Source organism: Schistocerca serialis, chromosome 6 (assembly GCF_023864345.2).
Source record: "Schistocerca serialis cubense isolate TAMUIC-IGC-003099 chromosome 6, iqSchSeri2.2, whole genome shotgun sequence".
NCBI classification, from domain to species: Eukaryota; Metazoa; Arthropoda; class Insecta; order Orthoptera; family Acrididae; genus Schistocerca; species Schistocerca serialis.
This window is the reverse complement of record NC_064643.1, coordinates 234903673-234923615: the sequence shown is the minus strand read 5'-3', so window position 1 is coordinate 234923615 and position 19943 is coordinate 234903673. Positions and strand designations below refer to the sequence as shown.

The 19943-nt window shown below is 41.6% G+C and overlaps 1 protein-coding gene across 3 annotated transcripts in view; it reads right to left on the bottom strand.

Moving 5' to 3' along the window:
- Positions 1-19943, bottom strand: part of LOC126484417 (lachesin-like) — an 871444-nt gene that overhangs the window by 497651 nt on the left and 353850 nt on the right. For all 3 annotated transcript variants that reach the window (XM_050107928.1, XM_050107929.1, XM_050107930.1), the window contains exon 2: positions 15772-15882. In XM_050107928.1, coding sequence (XP_049963885.1) covers positions 15772-15882 — 111 coding nt within the window. The remainder of the gene's footprint in view (positions 1-15771; positions 15883-19943) is intronic.

The following is a 19943-nucleotide window of genomic DNA, read 5'->3' as shown; positions in this document are numbered from 1 at the left end:
TGACAGTAACATTTGTTGTGTGAGGTGCAATGACATTGTTTATAATGGCCTGCGGTTGGCAACGCTTACATAAGACATCAGTGTCTGGTGCAGCTGTTAAGTCGGTTTGGGCTGCTGCAATGGCAGGTTCTCAAGATTTAAGTGAGTTTGAGCGTGGTGTTATAGTCGGCGCATGAGCCATGGGATATTGCATCTCCGAGGTAGCGATGAAATAGGGATTTTCCAGTACGACCATGTGCCATGCATATCAGGAAACACCAAATGTCCGACATTGCTACGGCCGTAAAAAGATCCTGCAAGGACGGAACCAACGACAACTGAAGACCATCATTCAACGTGACGGAAGTGCAATCCTTCCGCATACTGCTGCAAAGTCCAGTGCTGAGCCATCAGCAAGTGTCAGCGTGCGAACCGTTGAACGAAGCATAATCTATATGGCCGAAGGGCCACCCGTGTACCATTAATGAATGCAAATACAACGCTTTACGCCTCACCTTGGCCCGTCAATACCGACAATGGACTGTTGATGACTGGAAACATGTTGGCTGGTCAGACGAGTCTCGTTTCACATTGAATTGAGCGGATGGACGTGTACGGGCATGGTGCCAATCTCATTAATCCATGGACCCTGCTTGTCAGCAGAGGACTGTTCAAGCTGGTGGAACCTCTGTAATGGTGTGGGGCGTGTGCAGCTGGAGTGATACAGTACCCCTGATATGTATAGATACGATTCTGACAGGTGACACGTACGTAAGCATCCTGTCTGGTAATCTGCATCTATTCTGTCCATTGTGCATTTCGGCGGACATGGGCAATTCCAGCAGGACAATGCGACTCCCCACACGCCCAGAATTGCTACAGAGTGGCTCCAGCAACACTCTTCTGAGTATGAAAACATACGGTGATCATCAGACTCCCCAGAGATGAACATTATTGAGCATATCTGGGGTGCCTTGCACCGTGGTGTTCAGAAGAGATCTCCACCACCTCGTTCTCTTACGGATTCATGGTGTCAGTTCCATCCAGCACTACTTCAGACATCAGTCGAGTCCATGCCACGTCGTGTTGCGACACTTCTGCGTGATCGTGGCAGCCCTAAACGGTATTAGGTAGGCGTACCAATTTCTTTGGGTCTTGGTGTAGAAGGTAGTGTCCTGACTGACTGATTGACTAACTGACTCATAAACGCCCAGCCCGAACCGCTAAGGATAGAAAGTTGAAATTCGGAGGCGTCGTTTATGAAGGGGTGTTTCGAAATTCCAGCCCTAAGGGTGTGAAATAGGGTATAGGGCAATTTTGAAGCTAGACCTACGAGAATTGGTATTTGGTCTCTCGGTCAGGATTTCAGTATATTTGGAAATTTAACCCGATGGGGGAGAACTGGTGGGTGAAAAATTTTTTTGAAAATATATTCTTATGAAAGAAATACTATAGCATTTTGAAGCTTCATCTATGAAGATTGGTACTTGTCTATGCGGTTACAAATATAAAAATCCGTGTTTCAATGTTTTTGGACACTGGGCCCTAAGGGGGGGGAATTAGATTCTTTTATTATGAAAGCATTTTTAAAGCTAAATGAACAAAAATTTATGTTTGGTTTGTCGGTTAGAAATTAAAAAATCGTGTTTCACTGTTTTCGAAAATTCAGCTCCTAATGGATGAAACTTATTCACTGACGCATCATCGCCTAAACCAACCGCTAAGGATATAAATTCGCAAATTTGGAGAGGGTGTGGAACTTCTGCTGTACCCATAATTTAAGAAGGGATAGTCCCAAATTCCACTCCTAAAAGAATGAAACTGGGATAAAAAGCTTTGTGAAAGTATGTCGCTGTTAAGGGAATTTTGAAGCTAGAACTACGCAAAAGAGTATCTGGTTTCTCAGTCGGAAAATAAAAAATTCATGTTCAGCATTTTTGGAAATTCAACAACTAAGGGGTAAAACAGTGGGTGAAAGTTTTCCAAAAAATAAGTAATTACTAAAGAACTACTAAAGGATTTTTAAGGCTACATCTCTGACAATGCTTTTTACTTGTCAGTTACAAATAAAAAAAGAAATTCGTGTTTCAGTGTTCCTGGAAATTGAACCACTAAGAGAGTGCAATAAGGGATGCAAATTTGTAAGAAAATATTTCAATACATTAAAAAAATTTAAAGCTAAATTTATGAAAATTAGTGCTTCATTTCTCGGTTAGATATAAAGAAATATTTGTCAGCGGATAAAATTTGATATATCTCCACAAGAACGCAAAAGGCGTGATTAACAATAACTTAGCACTCCAGCTACCAGAACAGTTTTTTGACCAGAAGTACATTTGAAAAAGACCACGCCTACACGGCCTTCATTAGCGTGAAATGCTTAGACCATGTTGCATTTTGTGAACAACATAAAATGCGATTAAATAAAAACAAAAGAAATCTGTTTAGGCCGTATAGTCTACGTGAGCGAAGAAGCGAGTCCTAAGCTAGTATTTAACTAATGATAGGAAGTAGATGAAACTGAGGTCACACTTTCTCGGACATCAGTTTCAACACAATGCCTCTACAAGACTATCTTTAGGGGCCGTCCATTAATTACTTGAGAGGCTTTATTTCAAATTTGGACCCCCTTCTGCCCTTGGTGTGATTTGGTGAGTTGTGGTGCGATGCCTTCACCTCCCCCTACGTGAGGTTTACCGCATAGTCGGATAAAAATTTACCTTTAAACGTCTACTAAAACTCTTTAATAAAACAGTGTTTCACTTATAAAGTGTTCTGGTGTAACCACAAGTGCTGGATCTAAGACGAGCAGAAAACCAGATAAAGCGGGGAGGAAAAGTCGGCCAGTGGTGCACGGTATTGGAGCGCGCCGTGCCGGGAGCGACATCTGGAAGAAGTGAATAGAAGGGACGCTCCTGCCAGCCTCGGCCACTCATATCAGACCAGTCTGCAACGGACGTCTGTGCTACGCTATCAGATTGTCGTGATCCGTATCAAGTGCTCACTTGGTCTTTGTGTATAGGAAGAACTTTACTGCTTTCATGTGGCCTCTCGCTAATCAAAGTTAAGTACTGTAAAAAAAATGGTTCAAATGGCTCTGAGCACTATGGGGCTTAACATCTGAGGTCATCAGTCCCCTAGAACTTAGAACTACTTAAACCTAACTAACCTAAGGACATCACACACATCCACGCCCGAGGCAGGATTTGAACCTGCGACTGTAGCAACAGCACGGATCCAGACTGAAGCGCCTAGAACCGCTCGGTCACAACGGCCGGCGATACTGATTAATGTCGAACAGAGTAACATCGGCTTTATATGCGTTGCAGAATATCACGACTGACTCACTGACTGACACGTAGTGATTTTGATCAGCGCAGCATAGAATTCCCCGAATGAAATCCAACACTTCTGAGGCACTTGTCTCAAATTGAGGAATCCTTGGCATGCACACGTGTATAGAATTGTGTTCAGAGGGGCTGAAGAGATCGGTGGCCACTTTTATGCTGTCTGTGTTTATCATTACTTCTATAAAACAAACAAAATATTGTCTGTTTTAATAATGAATGTTCTATGAATTAAACTGTTCACGTGCGATATTCGTTACCTCCTTGGTGAGATTTGGCCGTACCCGCGCTCCTCCACTCCCCCCTCCCCTTTCGGAGCTCCCGTAATTAATGGACGTCCCCTTATTCTTAGTTAGTATCACTCTGGAATATTCCTCACGAAAGTTATTGAAGCTCGAATCAATCACCAGCTAAGACAATTGCCATTCTTTCGTCATCAGCACGCGTTTTTTAATGTTAAACATTTACACCACTTAAATCCAATGCAACTTCCTTCTTATAACGTTACCTTCTTCTGACTTCTTCAATTAATATGCTTCTTTTTACCGCAAATCCACATCTTAACATCAGTCGAGAGTCATCGCACTTTTAATAATCACAGTAATCAGGAAAAACTTTTTTTCGTTCAATATTCTCTTTACCTTTCTTCTCATCCTCTCGCACGCTTAGCTCCAAAAATTCGTACTGTCGACCCGAAAGTACCCAATGAATGGTCGATTGGCGTACTTACAGGGTATACCGTACGTACCTCGATTTGAGGGAAACTATGGCCGCGTGGCTCAACTGCCATGGACAACAAGGTGTTACGGATAGCGATGGCTGTAGAATTTCGCGCTTGTAATAGGGGAACAGCGAAGCAATTTGCAACCTATTTCAGTGTCTGGTAATAACACCCGACGAGCAGCTGTACCAACCATGCTATGGCGTAAGGAAGTCTTCTCACACACTTATTCAGCACATCACAAGGAGATGGATTAGCGTCGGCAAAGGAATCTCTTTACTGGACGCACGAGGCACAGAAATATATCGCCTGGACGGATGAGTCGCCGTACAAAACGACTGCATACTACGAGTACGTCGAAAGCCGCTGAGACGATACATACACTCTACATGGAACGGTTGGCGCAGGTCGTGAGACATCCTAGTCTGAGGGAATAAATAGGAGATGGTACCCGAGTATTATCCGCCACGTCTCCCACTGGCAAAAAGACCTCGTTATTTTTTAAGTAAATTTAAACCTTGCTTCTGAACTTGAGCACTACTCCAAATACGGGATAAACCATTCGCCATACCTAATGTATTTGGTGAAGCTATTATTGTGTTTCCTACGAAGAGCACGCAGCGCTTCTATACTGGTAAATTCCACTGAGTACAATATCGTCTGCAGTTGCTAACAGAATATAATGAAATTTGGTGCTACGATTTATCTACAACGCGCAACGGAATCCGACTAAACGACTCCAGTAGGACCGATCAGGGAATGAATTTCAGTGATAATTTAAAAAGACATTTATTAAGCAGGAGAGTAATGGTCATTCATTAGAGAAGATGGAGAGTGGCGGTAGAAAGCCCTAAGGTCAAAAGATCAGTGAATCAAACTTAATCTTGCCGTCGGACACGGTTGCTCTATGAAACATTAAATACCAAAACAGTCGCTACAAAGGTGGAACGAAGACACTAGAAGATAAATTCAGTAAACAGTTCCGTCAAACTAGACTTCTGACCATTCAGTCTGCTCACGAAAATCTGTAGAGCACGGTGGAAAAACCCTGACACTGGCGAATAATGAAAACTAAGTTTAAAATTGATAAAATGTACACCACTTGCTTGATAAATGAGATTAATTACTCCAATGATTACCGACATTGTGAAACAAAACGACTAACCTGATACTCTGCCAAAATGTTTTATTCAAAGTGCACTCGAGACCAGCACCTGCTACTCAACACACCGTCAGACCACGACTTAACTGTTCTGTAACATCCCAGACGCTGTGCTCTGGTGCTACCTTCTTCGGTGGGGGAGGCCGACTGCCTCGGGCTTGGATGTGTTTGATGTCCTTAAGTTAGTTAGGTTTAAGTAGTTCTAAGTTCTAGGGGACTGATGACCTCAGATGTTAACTCCCATAGTGCTCAGGGCCATTTGAACCATTTTTTGAGGCTGGCTGCCAATATTCATGAAAAACTATCCAGCAGCGCCAAAGATTTCCCGTTTCTGAGACTCCCAAATGTTTACCGAACAAAAATTCGAACAATAATTCGATGGAAAATTCCACTTTTAAAAAGGGCCAGTCACTCCAAAAGCAAGCCAGCTCTTAGCGCTAAAAGTTCAACGGACTTCCCCACGTCTTCGGCGTGAGATTTCATTGGCTGGAGTAGAACTGGCTTCAGTCATAATTCCCGCATCGAACTGAGTCCTGATGACCAGCGAACATGTGTCTGGAGACGGCCGGACGACTGTAGACAGCAACTTCACTGTCTCCCGCCATAAGGCCCGACAACTGGCGGTGATGGTCTGGCGTGCCACTTCACTCCGTAGCAGGACCCCTTTGGTTGTCATCCGCTGTATCCTTACAACACAGCAGTATGTCGACGACATTCTACGCCCCGTTATGTTGCCCTCCATTGCATGCCAAATTGGGCATACATTTCAGCAAGATAATGCCCACCCGCGCTCGGCTAGAATTTCTAATGATTATACTCGTGGTTGCCAAAATCTACTTTGGCCAGCAAGGCTATCAGATCTCTCGCGAATTGAGAACATTCGGAGCATTATGGGCAGGGCCCTTCAACCAACCCGGTATTTTGAGGTTCTAACGCGCCAATGGGACAGAATTTGTCACGATATCCCGGAAGAGGACATCCAACAACTCTGTCAATCAGTGACGAGCTGAATAAGTGCTTACATAAGTGCCAGAGATGGACGACAGTTTTATTGGCTTGCTCTGTTTGTGAAGTTCTTTATTTTGAATAAATCATCCAACTTTTTGAAATTGTCATCCTCTGTCTGTCTATACATGTACATCACATTTACCGATTGCCGTGCTATTCGGATAATTCATTCGTGGTGCATCACTTTCTTTTTCTTAGAGTGTACTTTCATGAAAGTTGGATGACACTGACACCTTTCAGAAACACGACGTAATCACTCTTGAAATAGGCCGAAGTGTGTAAGCATCGCTCTGCAGACATGAGAGTGCTTGACACTGCCTAGCAGATAAAAACTTCAGGCCAGGTTGGGACTGGAACCCGGAAATTGGCCTGTACTCTCTTCGAAAAGGGCTAGTAGCACGGAGTTTTCGGAGAACTGTGAGGTTTGGAAATTAGCAATGAGATACTAGCAGAATCGAAAGTCTGATGACAGGCCGCGTGTCATGCCCCGATAGCTCAATCGGTAAAACCATAACCCACAGAAGGTATGAACCCAGTTGTAGTATTTTACATTACATTAATACTTGTTCCACAATTCACGAATATAACATTTTGTAATGATGTGGAACGTGTCAGTAAAACATAAGGTTTCTTTACACGACCTAATGAATTACTTTTTTTACAGTTTCTGCTTCATATCTAAAAATTCATCTACTGAATAGAAGGAGCAGTCATTCAGAAATTCTTTTCATTTGTTTTTAAATGCTGTTGGCTATCTATCAGACTGTCTATGCAAAATGGTAAATGACCAAAGACTTTTGTGAGAGGATGATGCACCCCTTTCTCTGCCAAAGTCAGTTCTAACCCAGAGGTGTGAAGATCGTCCTGTCTTCTAGTGTTGTAGTTAAGCGCTTTACTATTATTTTTGAACTACTGTGGGTTGTTGATAACAAATTTCATAAGTGAATATGTATACTGCGAAGGTGTTACGAATATCCTTAGTTCCTAAAAGTAAATGTCTACAAAATGGTCTTGGGTGGGCTCCAGCTATTATTATGATTACACGCTTCTGTCGATACTTCTCTTGATAAATTACCCTATAATATGAAACCACATGAAAGAGTGAATGAAAATAAGCACAGTATGTTTATCAACAAAATTTGCAATAACCGTAAGTAGGTGAACTCAAACGATCATCAACGTGTTTATTTTTTAAACCTTTACCTTAGCACCAGACATCTGTTCAAAGTCTATATTTATCAATGGTGTTACGTCATTTGCTGTACAGAAATGTATATGTCATATTTTCTCAAAATTTTGTGAGAGTACATTTGCAGAGAACCACTAAACAATTTACTGGAAGACATTATTTACAATTTCTTCAGATAATTCTTGTTTGTTGTGCTCGATTACTACACTTAAATCATCAGCAAGAAAACTAGCTTTACATCTTCATCAATATAGAGTGGCAAGGCGTTAACATATATTAAGGACAATAAGGGACCAAAGACTGAATCATATTGGACACCATTCTTGATATTTCTCCAGTCAGGGGAATCTTCAGATTTTTGCAGGACTATCTTTACTATTAATTTAAACCTACTGCATTCTTCCGGTTAAATACGATTTAAATCCTTTGTGCACTGCCCACTCAAGGCACAATACTCATGCTTACGTAGAAGAGTTTCATGATTCATGATTGACACAGTCAAAAACCTTTGAGAAATCACAAACAAAACCAATGGGTGATGTTTGGTTATTCAGAGCATTTAATATTTGATCAGTGAAAGCATGTATAGCATTTTCTGTTGAAAAGACTTTCTGAAAACGAAACTGACATTTTGTGAGTACTTCATTTTTACCAATATGTGAAGCTACTCCTAAATAAATTGCTTTTCCAAGAATTTTACGTAAAAATGTCAGAAGTGAAATTGGACGGTACTTCCTAGCTTTAGACCTATCGCCTTCTTTGCTATCATTTAACAATAACATCTTTCAGTCTGTCTGGTTTCAGTGAGATACTGCGTATGTGGCTGAGAACCCTACTTGTCTGTTGGGAACAAGCTTTTAGCACCCTGTTGGAAATTGCATCAATTCCATACAAGATTTTACTTTTGAGTGAATTTATTGGTTTTCTAATTTCAGTAGGAGAGATGGGTTGAATTCTGATTTATAAAACTGCATAGGTATTGTCTCTTCCATTTATAGCCTTGCATTTTGTAATGAACAACTGGGTCTTATTTTATCTACAACACCTAAGAATGATTGTTAAAAAGATTTGCTACTTTTGACTTTTTGTTGGCAAACTTTTGATTGAGTTTGATAGAAGCTCAGTCTTTCTGTGCTCTTGGTTGCCGTGTTTAACTTTTAACAATATTCCAGATTCTTTTATTAAAAGAGGTGCTAATCTCAGACATAATGTACGTAGGCCCACTTCCGGATGCAGAGAGGGTGTAAAGTGTCAGGCAAATCCAACACCTTCCATGAAAACCCTGATATGATAAGCAAATCCAGTAGTATGTCACATAGCTCCTAATAAATCGTGACATTAAATTAACCAAAGTAATACGAGTAACGAGTGAGTAAATGGAATACCACAGACTAACACAAGAATGCCTAAATGCATGTCATACCTTCCCACCGTGAGACAGACGCAGTTCAGAGGGGAGAAACAAGAACAGAAGCCGAGAGCAGAACCGTGTTAAGCTAGAAGGACCTACGATAAGGGACAGACACCCACGTTGCCAGCTAACCGCTAGGACCACCCGCCCAGCCCATGTTAAAAGCTAGAGCGCTCCAGAAGAACAGGATAGATCTTACGATAACACTAAAAGGGCCACACCAGCCGCAAGTTTTAGCGTGAGACTTTTTCGCGTCTCTGTTACGTTGCAAACGTTAAAAACATTGCCCCACCACGAAAAGTAACAGACAGGACCACCCCCCAGCCCATGTTAAAAGATAGAGCCCTCCAGAAGAACAGTATAGATCTTACGATAACACTAAAAGGGCCACACCAGCCGCAAGTTTTAGTGTGAGACTTTTCCGTGTCTCCTTTACGTTGCAAACTTTAAAAACATTGCCCCACCACGAAAAGTATAACGTTTCTCATTGGATAGACAGAATTTTTGTAGGCGGAGCTTAAGGTTAACATTGAGACCCTGATTGGTCAGATGCAAACACAGCCATATAGCTTTTTTTTAAAACCAACTTCGGTAAATTGTAGTAAGGAGAAGTTAGGAGGGAGTTGCTTCAGAGATGGCGAGCTGTATGGAGCTGCGCCGGCCGCCGCCCCCTGACGAACACTGACAAGGTAATGAACGCATGTGATGCCGCATTTCTGAACGCAAAAGGCTTCACTCAGAACTGTAGAAGTCTCATCTGTTACATCCCCTTTTTACGTAATACTAGTGTCGATCGTCAATTAAATCTCATGGTATTCACATTTGCTACATAAGTTAAAATCTGAAAGGCGATGATTTTTCTGTTATATAATTATTGAGAAGCCACATCAGCCACTGTAATTTACGACAAGTTAGATAAGTAATTAAAGATAATTGAGGGTCACTGTAGACCATTTTGATAGTTTTCTCTTCTGTGAAACTTAATTTAAACCTAGATTATAGATTTGATATGGCATAGGTCATCCTTCGATCCATTGTAGAACTTGGAAACCCATTCAGGGAATATTCGTTCACATTTTTGTTGAACGCAGTTGGTTTTTATCATCCTGTATTAAAACATTTCCTTTTATCAATAGTGCAATTTATAAACAATGTTTTGTGAGTAGAATAAAATTTCCAATGCTAAACTTAACTGCTTTTTCGACGTTATTTTACCAGCTAACTAAAAAGAGGAAAGCCTTGAACCACTTCCACTAAATTTAGTTAGTATTAAGATTCTTTTACAGGGAGTGCAGTGGAGCTGACGCTGAAATCATTAAGTATTTTGTTATATCATCGCTAGTCTCACTGAACTCTTCTGAACTCTACATGTCTTGTGTGGTCCGGCGTCTCCTTACCAGCAACAGGTCCCAGGTTCAAACTAGTCAGTTCCCTAAAAAACACGCTCAGAGCGTCGTTGCGCGAAAGTGGTAGGGAGACACGACATAGGACAACAGACACCACGCAGAATGTTAGAAGGGAAAACCATCGTGTTCGCTGTATGGCTATGGCGCATTGTACTGCAGATGCAGCAGCAATCAGAGCAGCAGTTGGCAACATGCTGACACAACGAACTGTTGTAAATCGGTTACTTTAACGACAGCTCCGAGCCAGACTCCCTGTAGCGTTCATTCCACTGACCCCAGACCCCCGCCATTTGCGACTTCAGTGGCATCAAGCGGGAGCCCATTGGTCGGAGGTCTGTTGTGTTTTCTGATGAAAGTTTGTTCTTCCACTGTACCAATGATGGCGCTGTGTCGGTTGGAAGGATGCTGGTTGAGAGCCGGCGACCAACCTTTCTACGAAGAAAGTATACTGGATATCCAATTGTAGATAAGGTATGGGGAGTGATTTCATTTGACAGCAGGAGCACTCCGGTGGTTATCCCATGCAACCTGACCAGAAATTTGTACCTCAGTCTTGTGATTCAACCTGTTGTGCTACCATTTATGAACAGCATTCCAGTGGATGTTTTCCAACAGGATAACGCTCGCCCACGTACCGCTGCTATAGCACGACGTGCTCCTCAGAGTGGCCACATGTTGCCGTGACCCGCCACTATCAACGCATCTGTCTCCAATTGAGAACTTATGGGACATAAGTGGACAACTCCGGCACCATCCACAACCAGCATTAACCGTCCTTGTACTGACTGGCCAAGTGCAAAAGGCATGGAGCTCCATCCAACAAACTGACATCCGGCACAACACATTGCATGCTTTTATTCAACATTCTGGCGGCTTCACCGGTTATTAATGTACCAGCATTTCACATTTGCAATGGCTTATCTAGCGTTTGCATTGACCTGTGATCTTGCAGAGTTAGTAATTTAAATATGCTACCTAGACAAATGTGTCCCCGAAATTTCATTACTCCACATTAAACTTTTTTTTTGGTGTTGCGTGTATGATTTGTAAAAATTGTTATTTCACAAATAATGTTCACATTTTATGTCTACTTGCTTTAGTTCGACGATTAGATAGGACAATAACTAAGTAAGTAAAGTTGAAAACAGCGTCTGAGATTAAAAGAAATGTGATTGGGCAAAACACGTTGGTTATTTCAGCTGCCACGGCACCTCCACGTCGAGTAAGTTATGTGTGCAAAACTGACAGCAGTCTGTTATGAGCTGTCACGGCAGGCTGTCACGGAAGGCATAGCCACGGATGCTGTGATGTTTTGCGGACCCGCATTAAGGTCCGCTGAAGGACTGGCAGTACTCCATAGCAGTGATTAAATTTGCTCAGTGGATACGCTCTGAGTATTCACCCACCGGCACCAGTGAGCATAATACAGTTACGTACATGCGAGTTGTGTGGGGTAGTAAGAGGACGGCAGTACCAATAGGAGCTCATGGCCGCCCGTAGATCATTACATTAAGGCAATGTAGTACCACTGTTTCAGCTAAGGGATCAGTAAACACATTAAGCGTATAAATATACTTACTACAAATGAATTTAGCAGTACGTCGTTTACCTAGACTTACTCTCTCTTTAATAGGGTCAACAATCTGTTCCACAATTGTACCGAAGTTACAACTAAAGTAAGTTTATATACTAAATTTCGGTTCAGAGCTTATCAACAGTGTAGATTACTTATATTGGCAAAGAGTAGTTTCAGTTCATTACCATCAATAATTTACTTTATTTGACATTGACAATCTGTAATATTTCCCAATACATTAACGCCGCTTCTAACCTGTTTAGAAATTTTTAATGTTTCCTTTTGTGAGTTATTGGAAACGCCATTGTAACGATGTTGCTCAATTTGTCTTTACGCGAGGAACATTAGTACCAAAGCGCTTTTAGGTAAGGATAACGGCTTGGCTGATCCTGAGTAACCCTTGGTAATTTGTGGTTTAACATAATCCAAGATAACGTAATTAATTTTTCTTACGATGGACTTCTAGTCAGTTACAAGCTACTTTCAGCGTAGAAGTAAAATTTAAGATTAAATTTCAGTGCTTCTCACGTATATTACAAATACTGAAAGTTTGGAACAGTTTCCGCGGTGTTTATCTTGTTTCAGAGCCCAATTCTTTCGTTATAAGTGAACACCGTTTACGACAGTAACCACTAAGTCGAACACAGCGTATATCCATGTGGACTGGTGGCAGTTTATATTCTGTTAATCTGAAATCATACGGAATAAATATTTCACATATTTTCCATTTCAATGCCTTTTTTTCTGTGCGAGTCCTGATTTCTCTTATTTTATCGTGATGATCATGTCTCCCTATGTATTTGGGTGTCAATAGAATGTTCTCGCAATCGGAGGAGAAAACTGGTGATTGAAATGTCATGAGAAGATCCCGTTGCAATGAAAAGCGCCTTTGTTTTAATGATTGCCCCTCCGATTCACGTATCATGTCTGTGGGACTATCTTCCCTATTTTGCGATAGTACAAAACGAGTAGCCCTTCTTTGAAATTTTTCGATTTCATCCGTCAGTCCCAGCCGATGCGGATCCCACACCGCACAGCACTAGGGCGGACAAGCGTACTGTGTGCAGTCTCTTTAGTAGACCTGTTGCATCTTCTAAGTGTTCTGCCAATGAATCGCAGTCTTTGGTTTGCTCTATCCACAACCATCTTCTATGTGATCATTCCAATTTAGGTTATTTGTAATTGTAATACCTGAGTATTTAGTTGACTTTAGAGCCTTCAGATTTGTGTGACTTATCGCGTAATAGGAATTTAGCGGATTTCTTTTAGTCTCATGTGAATAACTTCACACTTTTCTTTATTCAGGGTCAATTGCCGCTTTTCGCACCATTTAGATATCTTATCTAAATTATTTTGCAAGTCGCTTTGGTCATCTGATGACTTTACAAGACGGTAAACGACAGCATCATCTGCAAACAATCTAAGACGGCTACTCAGATTGTCTCCTGTGTCGTTAATATAGATCAGAAACAATAGAGGGCCTATAGCACTTCCTTGGGGGACGCCGGATATTACATCAGGTTTACTCCATGACTTTCCGTCTAATACTGTGAACTGCGACATTTCTGGCAGGAAATCACGAATCTAGTCGCACAACTGAGGCGATATTCCATAGGCACGCAGTTTGATTAGAAGACGCTTATGAGGAACGGTGTAGAAATCCTTCTGGAAATCTAGCAATATGGAATCACTTTAACATCCCCTGTGGATAGCACTCATTACTTCATGAGTATAAAGAGCTAGTTGTGTTTCACAAGAACGATATTTTCTGAATCTGTGCCGTGTGTCAATAAACCGTTTTCTTCGAGGTAATTCATAATGTTCGAACACAGCATATTTTCCAAAACCGTACTTCAAATCGACGTTAGTGATATGGGCCTGTAATTCAGCGGATTACTCCTATTTCCCTTTTTGGGTATTGGCGTGACTTGAGCAATTGTCCAGTTTTTAGGTACGGAACTTTCTGTGAGCGAGCGGTTGTATATAACTGCTAAATATGGAACTATTGTATCAGCATACACTGAGAGGAACCTGGCTTGTATACAATCTGGACAGGACGCCTAGCGTTTATTAAGTGATTAATGCTGCTTTGCTACACCTAGGATATCTACTTCTACATTTCTCATCTAGGCAGTTGTTCTTGTTTCGAATTCAGGAATATGTGCTTCGTCTTCTTTGGTGAAGGAGTTTCTGAAAACCGTGCTTAATAACTCTGCTTTGGTGGCACTGTCATCAGTGGCTTCACCGTTGTTATCGCAGAGTGAAGGTATTGATTACGTCTTGCCACTGGTCTGCTTTATGTATGACCAAAATCTCTTTGGGTTTTCTGCCAGATTCCGAAACAGAGTTTCATTGTAAAAATTATTAAAAGCATCTCGCATTGAAGCAGGCATTATGTTTCGAACTTCTGCAAAACTTTATCTATCTTGGGGATTTCCTTTCTTTTAAATTTGGCATGCTTTTCCGCTGCTTCTCCAACAACGATATGACCCGTTTTGTGTACCATGGGGGATCAGTACCATCACTTATTAATGTATGTAGTATATATCTCTCAACTGCCGTCGATACTGTCTCTTTGAAATAATTCTACATCTTTTCTACGCTCACGTGATCAGATCGGAAGGAGTGGAGACCGTCTCTTAAAAAGGCGTTAAGAGCTTTTTTATCAGCTTTTTTAAATATGCGCGTACTTTGCATTTCTTTTTGATGGTTGTAGGTGTTACAGTATTCAGCCTAGCAGCAACTGCCTTGTTGTCGCTGATCCCTATATTCGTCATGATACTCCCTATCAATCCAATATTATTTGTTGCTACGAGGCCAAGTATGCTTTCGCAACCATTTACGCTTCGAGTGGGCTCATGAACTAATTATTCAAAGCAAGTTTCTGAAAAAGCATTCAGTACAAATTCGGGTGACGTTTTATGACTGCTGCCGGCTTTAAACGTATAATTTTTCCAGCATATCAAGGGCAGATTGAAGTCACCACCGACTATAATAGTGTGAGTGGGGTAACTATTTGAAATGAAACATCATGTAGATGTAGATGTTAATGTTAATGATCACTGTTTAACCTTGGGTACTGTCACAGCGCTGAAAAAAAAAACATCCATTTAATTAGGCAAAACCCGCTTAGTAATATTAGTTATAGCATGTCCTAAGAAGGTAGGGACTTTGCAACACCATATTACTTTTAAGATGTTGCTTGCTCGCAGATTGCTCTGTAATATGAGTTTCACGTTACATATGTGAATTACTCTAGGAATGACTAGGAATACAATCTTTTAATCACGCGTGCTGCTAAATAGCTGGTGTTATCACAGTAAACTTGACATTAATCACAGTTGCACCCTGAGGAAGTCTGCAGTGAGTTGTGTGGTCTTCCATCCATAAACCAGTTTGCTGCAACTCTGCAAACTATGGGCTACAACACAATCTCATTCGCTTTTCAACTGCTACTTCGCTTTCATGTTTTTCGACTCTTTAGAACAGCAGTATATTTATGAGCAAGTTATACATAACCTTTCGCTCCTAGCTGCCTTCAGAATTTGAAAAAAAGAATAATGTATTTCAGTCAACACGACGCGATAAAAATCTTTTTCTAGGTGCTATAAAGGTAGGTTTTTTTCTTTCTTCAATGTATAAGACGTGTCACTTGGTCACTATTCCCTCTCGTGTTTCTACATTTCCACAGAATCCAAAATGACCTATCCTAACGTCACACTCCACCAGTGTTAGAGTTAAGCTGTTAACCAGATTAAATGAACGCTGCATTTTCAGTGACAAATGAGAAACATGCCCCAGCCTGGATTCTCAGGCAGACACCTGCCTGTCGGAGACAGTGTTACACTGATTCGGCACTCCAGTAACGCGTTACGTGCCTCTGTTCGCCATGAAGATGTAACATGTCAAGAACACTGTGACCGCTGTGAAGGTTTATTAATCTAGTGCCGACAGCGGATTCTCAGTACTTACCGAGGTCTTCGACTTCGCACGGCAGTACGAGCGTGTCGCCAACCACCGAGCGGAAAGTCTGGCCGTGCGACAGGAAGTGCGGCGCCACAGTCGCAGCGTCCATAGAAACTCCTGCAACAGCAAGAAAGAGAGAGTTTTTATTTTCTTTATTTTTTAGAAAAGTGCCAACTCTGATTCTCATGTGAGTCTCCAGATAGTTACTTGATTAATGTACTAATGCATAGTGAATAACATAATCAGAGAATGTGAGGTTATCGTTGAACAGTATGGGCTATATAACTTGGTCTCAGACAGTATGATCACATCTCTAGTGTGAATTTTAATGGACAGTTGGAGCAATGTGGGTGCTGAACAGAGAATACAAATTTAATGACAAACGTTGGGAGTTTGGGAGAAACTGGCGGTCAAGCGTCTATAACACGGACTATATCCCAGAGTACGGCTGCTGCTCATTCCTGATACTATTTAAAATGCGAAGGCGAGTGTGGAGAAATAGTGCGGTAGACAAGGGCTGTTATTTTTATATATTTTATATATTTATATATTTGTATATTTTTATACATGTTTCTGGACAATCGGGTGATCTCATTACAGAATAGGGCCGTGTATAGAGTGTTGACATCAATGCACCCAACAAAATGTTGTCCCCAAAATTCACTGCCTCCAAAGTCACTTGGCTTTGGTTTGTCCTAAGGCACCCTGTAGGTTGCGAAAGTCATTACGTCATTAGGGCAGACACATCCATTTCAAAAGTGTCACGTATTTCGTACACGTGACACAGGCATCTTAAAAATTTGCATCCTGTATTTGGAACGAACTTGGCTTAAAGTTGAAGAGACACAGCATTTCACTTGTTTGCAGTAAGTGCCACAATTCAACTGTCGAGCTTTTTTAGTGTAGAGACAGACAGGCTATTTTTTCGAATTTCTACTATGTTTTATTGTATTGCCTGTCCGTATTTTGATTTGTTACGTTACGATGACATTGCAGCATGGTTCCATAGTACGCGAACGCGAAAAATGTCCCAAAAAAATTCTTCCGATTTTTTCCTTACGTAAAATATTTTAATCTTCATTTATCATAAGGGAAAATAAAATATTAATCGCATGTAAGTATTCTAAATGTCATAGGTAATGATAATACTTTCCTACAGTGAATACTTTCAAATGAGCCTAAGAGTTTGAATATATAATCTGGAGGAAATGACTCGGTTTATCACATATGAAGCTGATCTGCAAAATTACATTGCTCGAAACGAGGCACTGAGAATATGCCGCATACCCGTCGAGTAGTCGCACATCGACTCCTGGAGAAACTGAAGACCTACTATGAGAAGACTGCAATGGACAATCTTTCCAAGCATATTATTTTATGAGCAGAAACATGAGCAACGGCAGTGAAATACTGGTTAAGATTAGCAAATTTTTTTATTGGTTTTTCTTCCAGTATCGAGTGTACAACGTAAGACGAAGGAAGAAATGAAGTTAATGGGGTAAGAAGTTAATATGAGTCACGAATCATACAGCAGTTTGAAAAGGTGTGGCCACCTGAGGGAACTGAGTCAAGCCAAGGAAAGTATGTGTGTGACAATCACAGGAAGAAGTTGTTCAAAAAATAACTGGAGAAAACTAGTGGTCAGTAATGAAAAACTGATGTAATGTTGCAATCAGCCATACACAGCGATGAAGCTGAAGAATGTCTGAAGATGGTCCAAAACAGCCGAAACCGGTTAACGCCTAGGCTAAATCGCAACTATTACTGTAACAGAATGAGATTTTCACTCTGTAGCGGAGTGTGCGCTGATATGAAACTTCCTGGCAGATTAAAACTGTGTGCCCGACCAAGACTCGAACCTTTGCCGGGCACACAGTTTTAATCTGCCAGGAAGTTTCATTACTGTAACAGATTATTAGTTACGGGAACAACTCGATCGATCTCCTCCGTGATTCAGTCTGCGAGACAAGTTGTGGCGTAAAACTGTGAAGAGCAGCCTCTCTCTCGAATTTTAGTTCAAATGGATCTGAGCACTATGGGACGTAACATCTGAGGTCATCAGTCCCCTAGAACTTAGAACTACTTAAACCTAACTAAGGACATCACACACATCCAAGCCCGAGGCAGGTTTCGAATCTGCGACCGTAGCGGTCGCGCAGTTCCTGACGGAAGCGCCTTGAACTGCTCGGCCACTCCGGCCGGCGAATTATAGTTGATAAAGTTTCTTGTGTCATCAAGATTCGATCAGGCAGTCTTTCGCGGTAGCGCTCTGAAGTGGTGGAAACACAATCAACAGCATCGGATTTTAACAGGAACGCTGAGACGAGGAGATGGGCACACGGGATTAATTAACTAAGCCTTTCATCATAACTGTTGAGAAATTGATGATAATCGTTTGAAGTAGAAGCGAGTCATTTAGTTGAACCATTACCACATGTAGATTCGGTATTGTAGTGGTAGCGACTCTCGCTATTCAAACGCATTAGTCCTTTGTTGCTTAACAGTTAGTTTTAATTGTTATCGGATCATATCCTCCTTGATCATATGCTTCTTCAAGTGCAGGAATCAGATGATGGGAATACCATGAAGAACAATATTTTTTAGGAGAAAATTCATTCGGTGCATGATGGAATATGTATTATACGTGGTGCCCATAATTAAAGATCCAGTTTCAAATCGCTGTAGAAGGAGAACCAACCCTCAGAACGAATCCAAATTTGAACAGAATTTTATTGACGCAAGGGGTAACGCCATGAGAAAAAAAAATGAAAATTTCATCAATACACCAATAAATGTCAGAATATGCACACCAGATGTCAGAATATGCACACCAGAAGACGCATGGCAAAGTAGTTGATTCGACATATGTCGAAGTTGTGGCCACTGCACTGCAGCAGGGGTAGGGCGGTGGTGTGGAAACACGAAGTGCACCGGGAATGGGCCCAGCGTTGGACTTACCGGCGAGCACGGCAAATAAAATCCTATGAAACATCCTGCACAACCATCCGTACAAAATCACCCATATTCAGGAGTTCTTCATGCTGACCTGCCAGCAAGACAAATGTTCCCTCTGGAATTTCTTGCTCACGTGGACAATGAGTAGCAGTGGAACATTCTGCAGGCGGACGAAGCCCATTCCCATCTCCAAATATATGTCAATAGGCAGAATTGCAGAAATGGGCAACAGAAAGTTGCCGGTATACTCCATTCTGCAAACGTTACTGTGTTGTGCTGGTCGACGGCATCGTTTATTGTAGGGCCATATTTTTTCGAGCAAGTGAATCCTCTTGCGCACCAGCGTTATTCCAGCCCTTCAGGAGCGTGGATGTGTGGATAGGATCATTTTTGTGCAAGATGGAGCTCCTCCAATCATTGCACAACCAGCGAAGCGGCTGCTGCAGAGGCATTTCGAAAATGCTAGAATTATCAGCAGCCATTTCCCTAGAGCCTAGCCGTTGATATCACCTGGTCTTAATGCGTGTTACTTCTGGCTGTAGAGTTGTATGAAAGATATTGTGTTCAGTGCCCCACTTGCTAACGTAGTTGAGTTGAACGTACGCCGCATTGCACAACATATTCTAAAGGTGAACACCGAGTACTCCGATATGTAGTGGGACAGGCTTTTTCTCGATTTCAACTCGTGGCAGAAAACGGCGGACACCATACTGTACATGTCTTGTGCCAGTTTCACGACGATTAGGATTCGATGTCATTTTGCTTTCGCTATGCTTTTGATTTCAGCATATAACACCTCGAAAACGACAGCTTAACCGAAAAGGTCCTAAGCCGCTTAATCTATGCTAGAGAAATGTGTGGAACATTTCGGAAAACATTGGCGAATGAAACTTCTAGTGACAAAGTACTGTTCTCACTGTGTTTGTACATTCAGTGGATGTAACCGCCTACTGAGCTTTAGAACCTATTTCTTTCTTCAGTCCATACCATGATGCCTTTGTTCGCAACGGAAATATTCAGAGCATTCCAGGCCTTGTGTTAAAGCCTGTAATTAAGACCCAGCGAGTGCTGCCGCAGGCTTGAATTATATGTCGAAGCCTTGAGGCAAATATTTTGTTTCTTGGACTAGTGGCCGTGGGAAACATGTAGCTGAAGAGAGGCAACCCTATAATGACTTTATTCTGCTCTCTGACCTGTGTAGCACATAAGCCCTACGGCGGTCC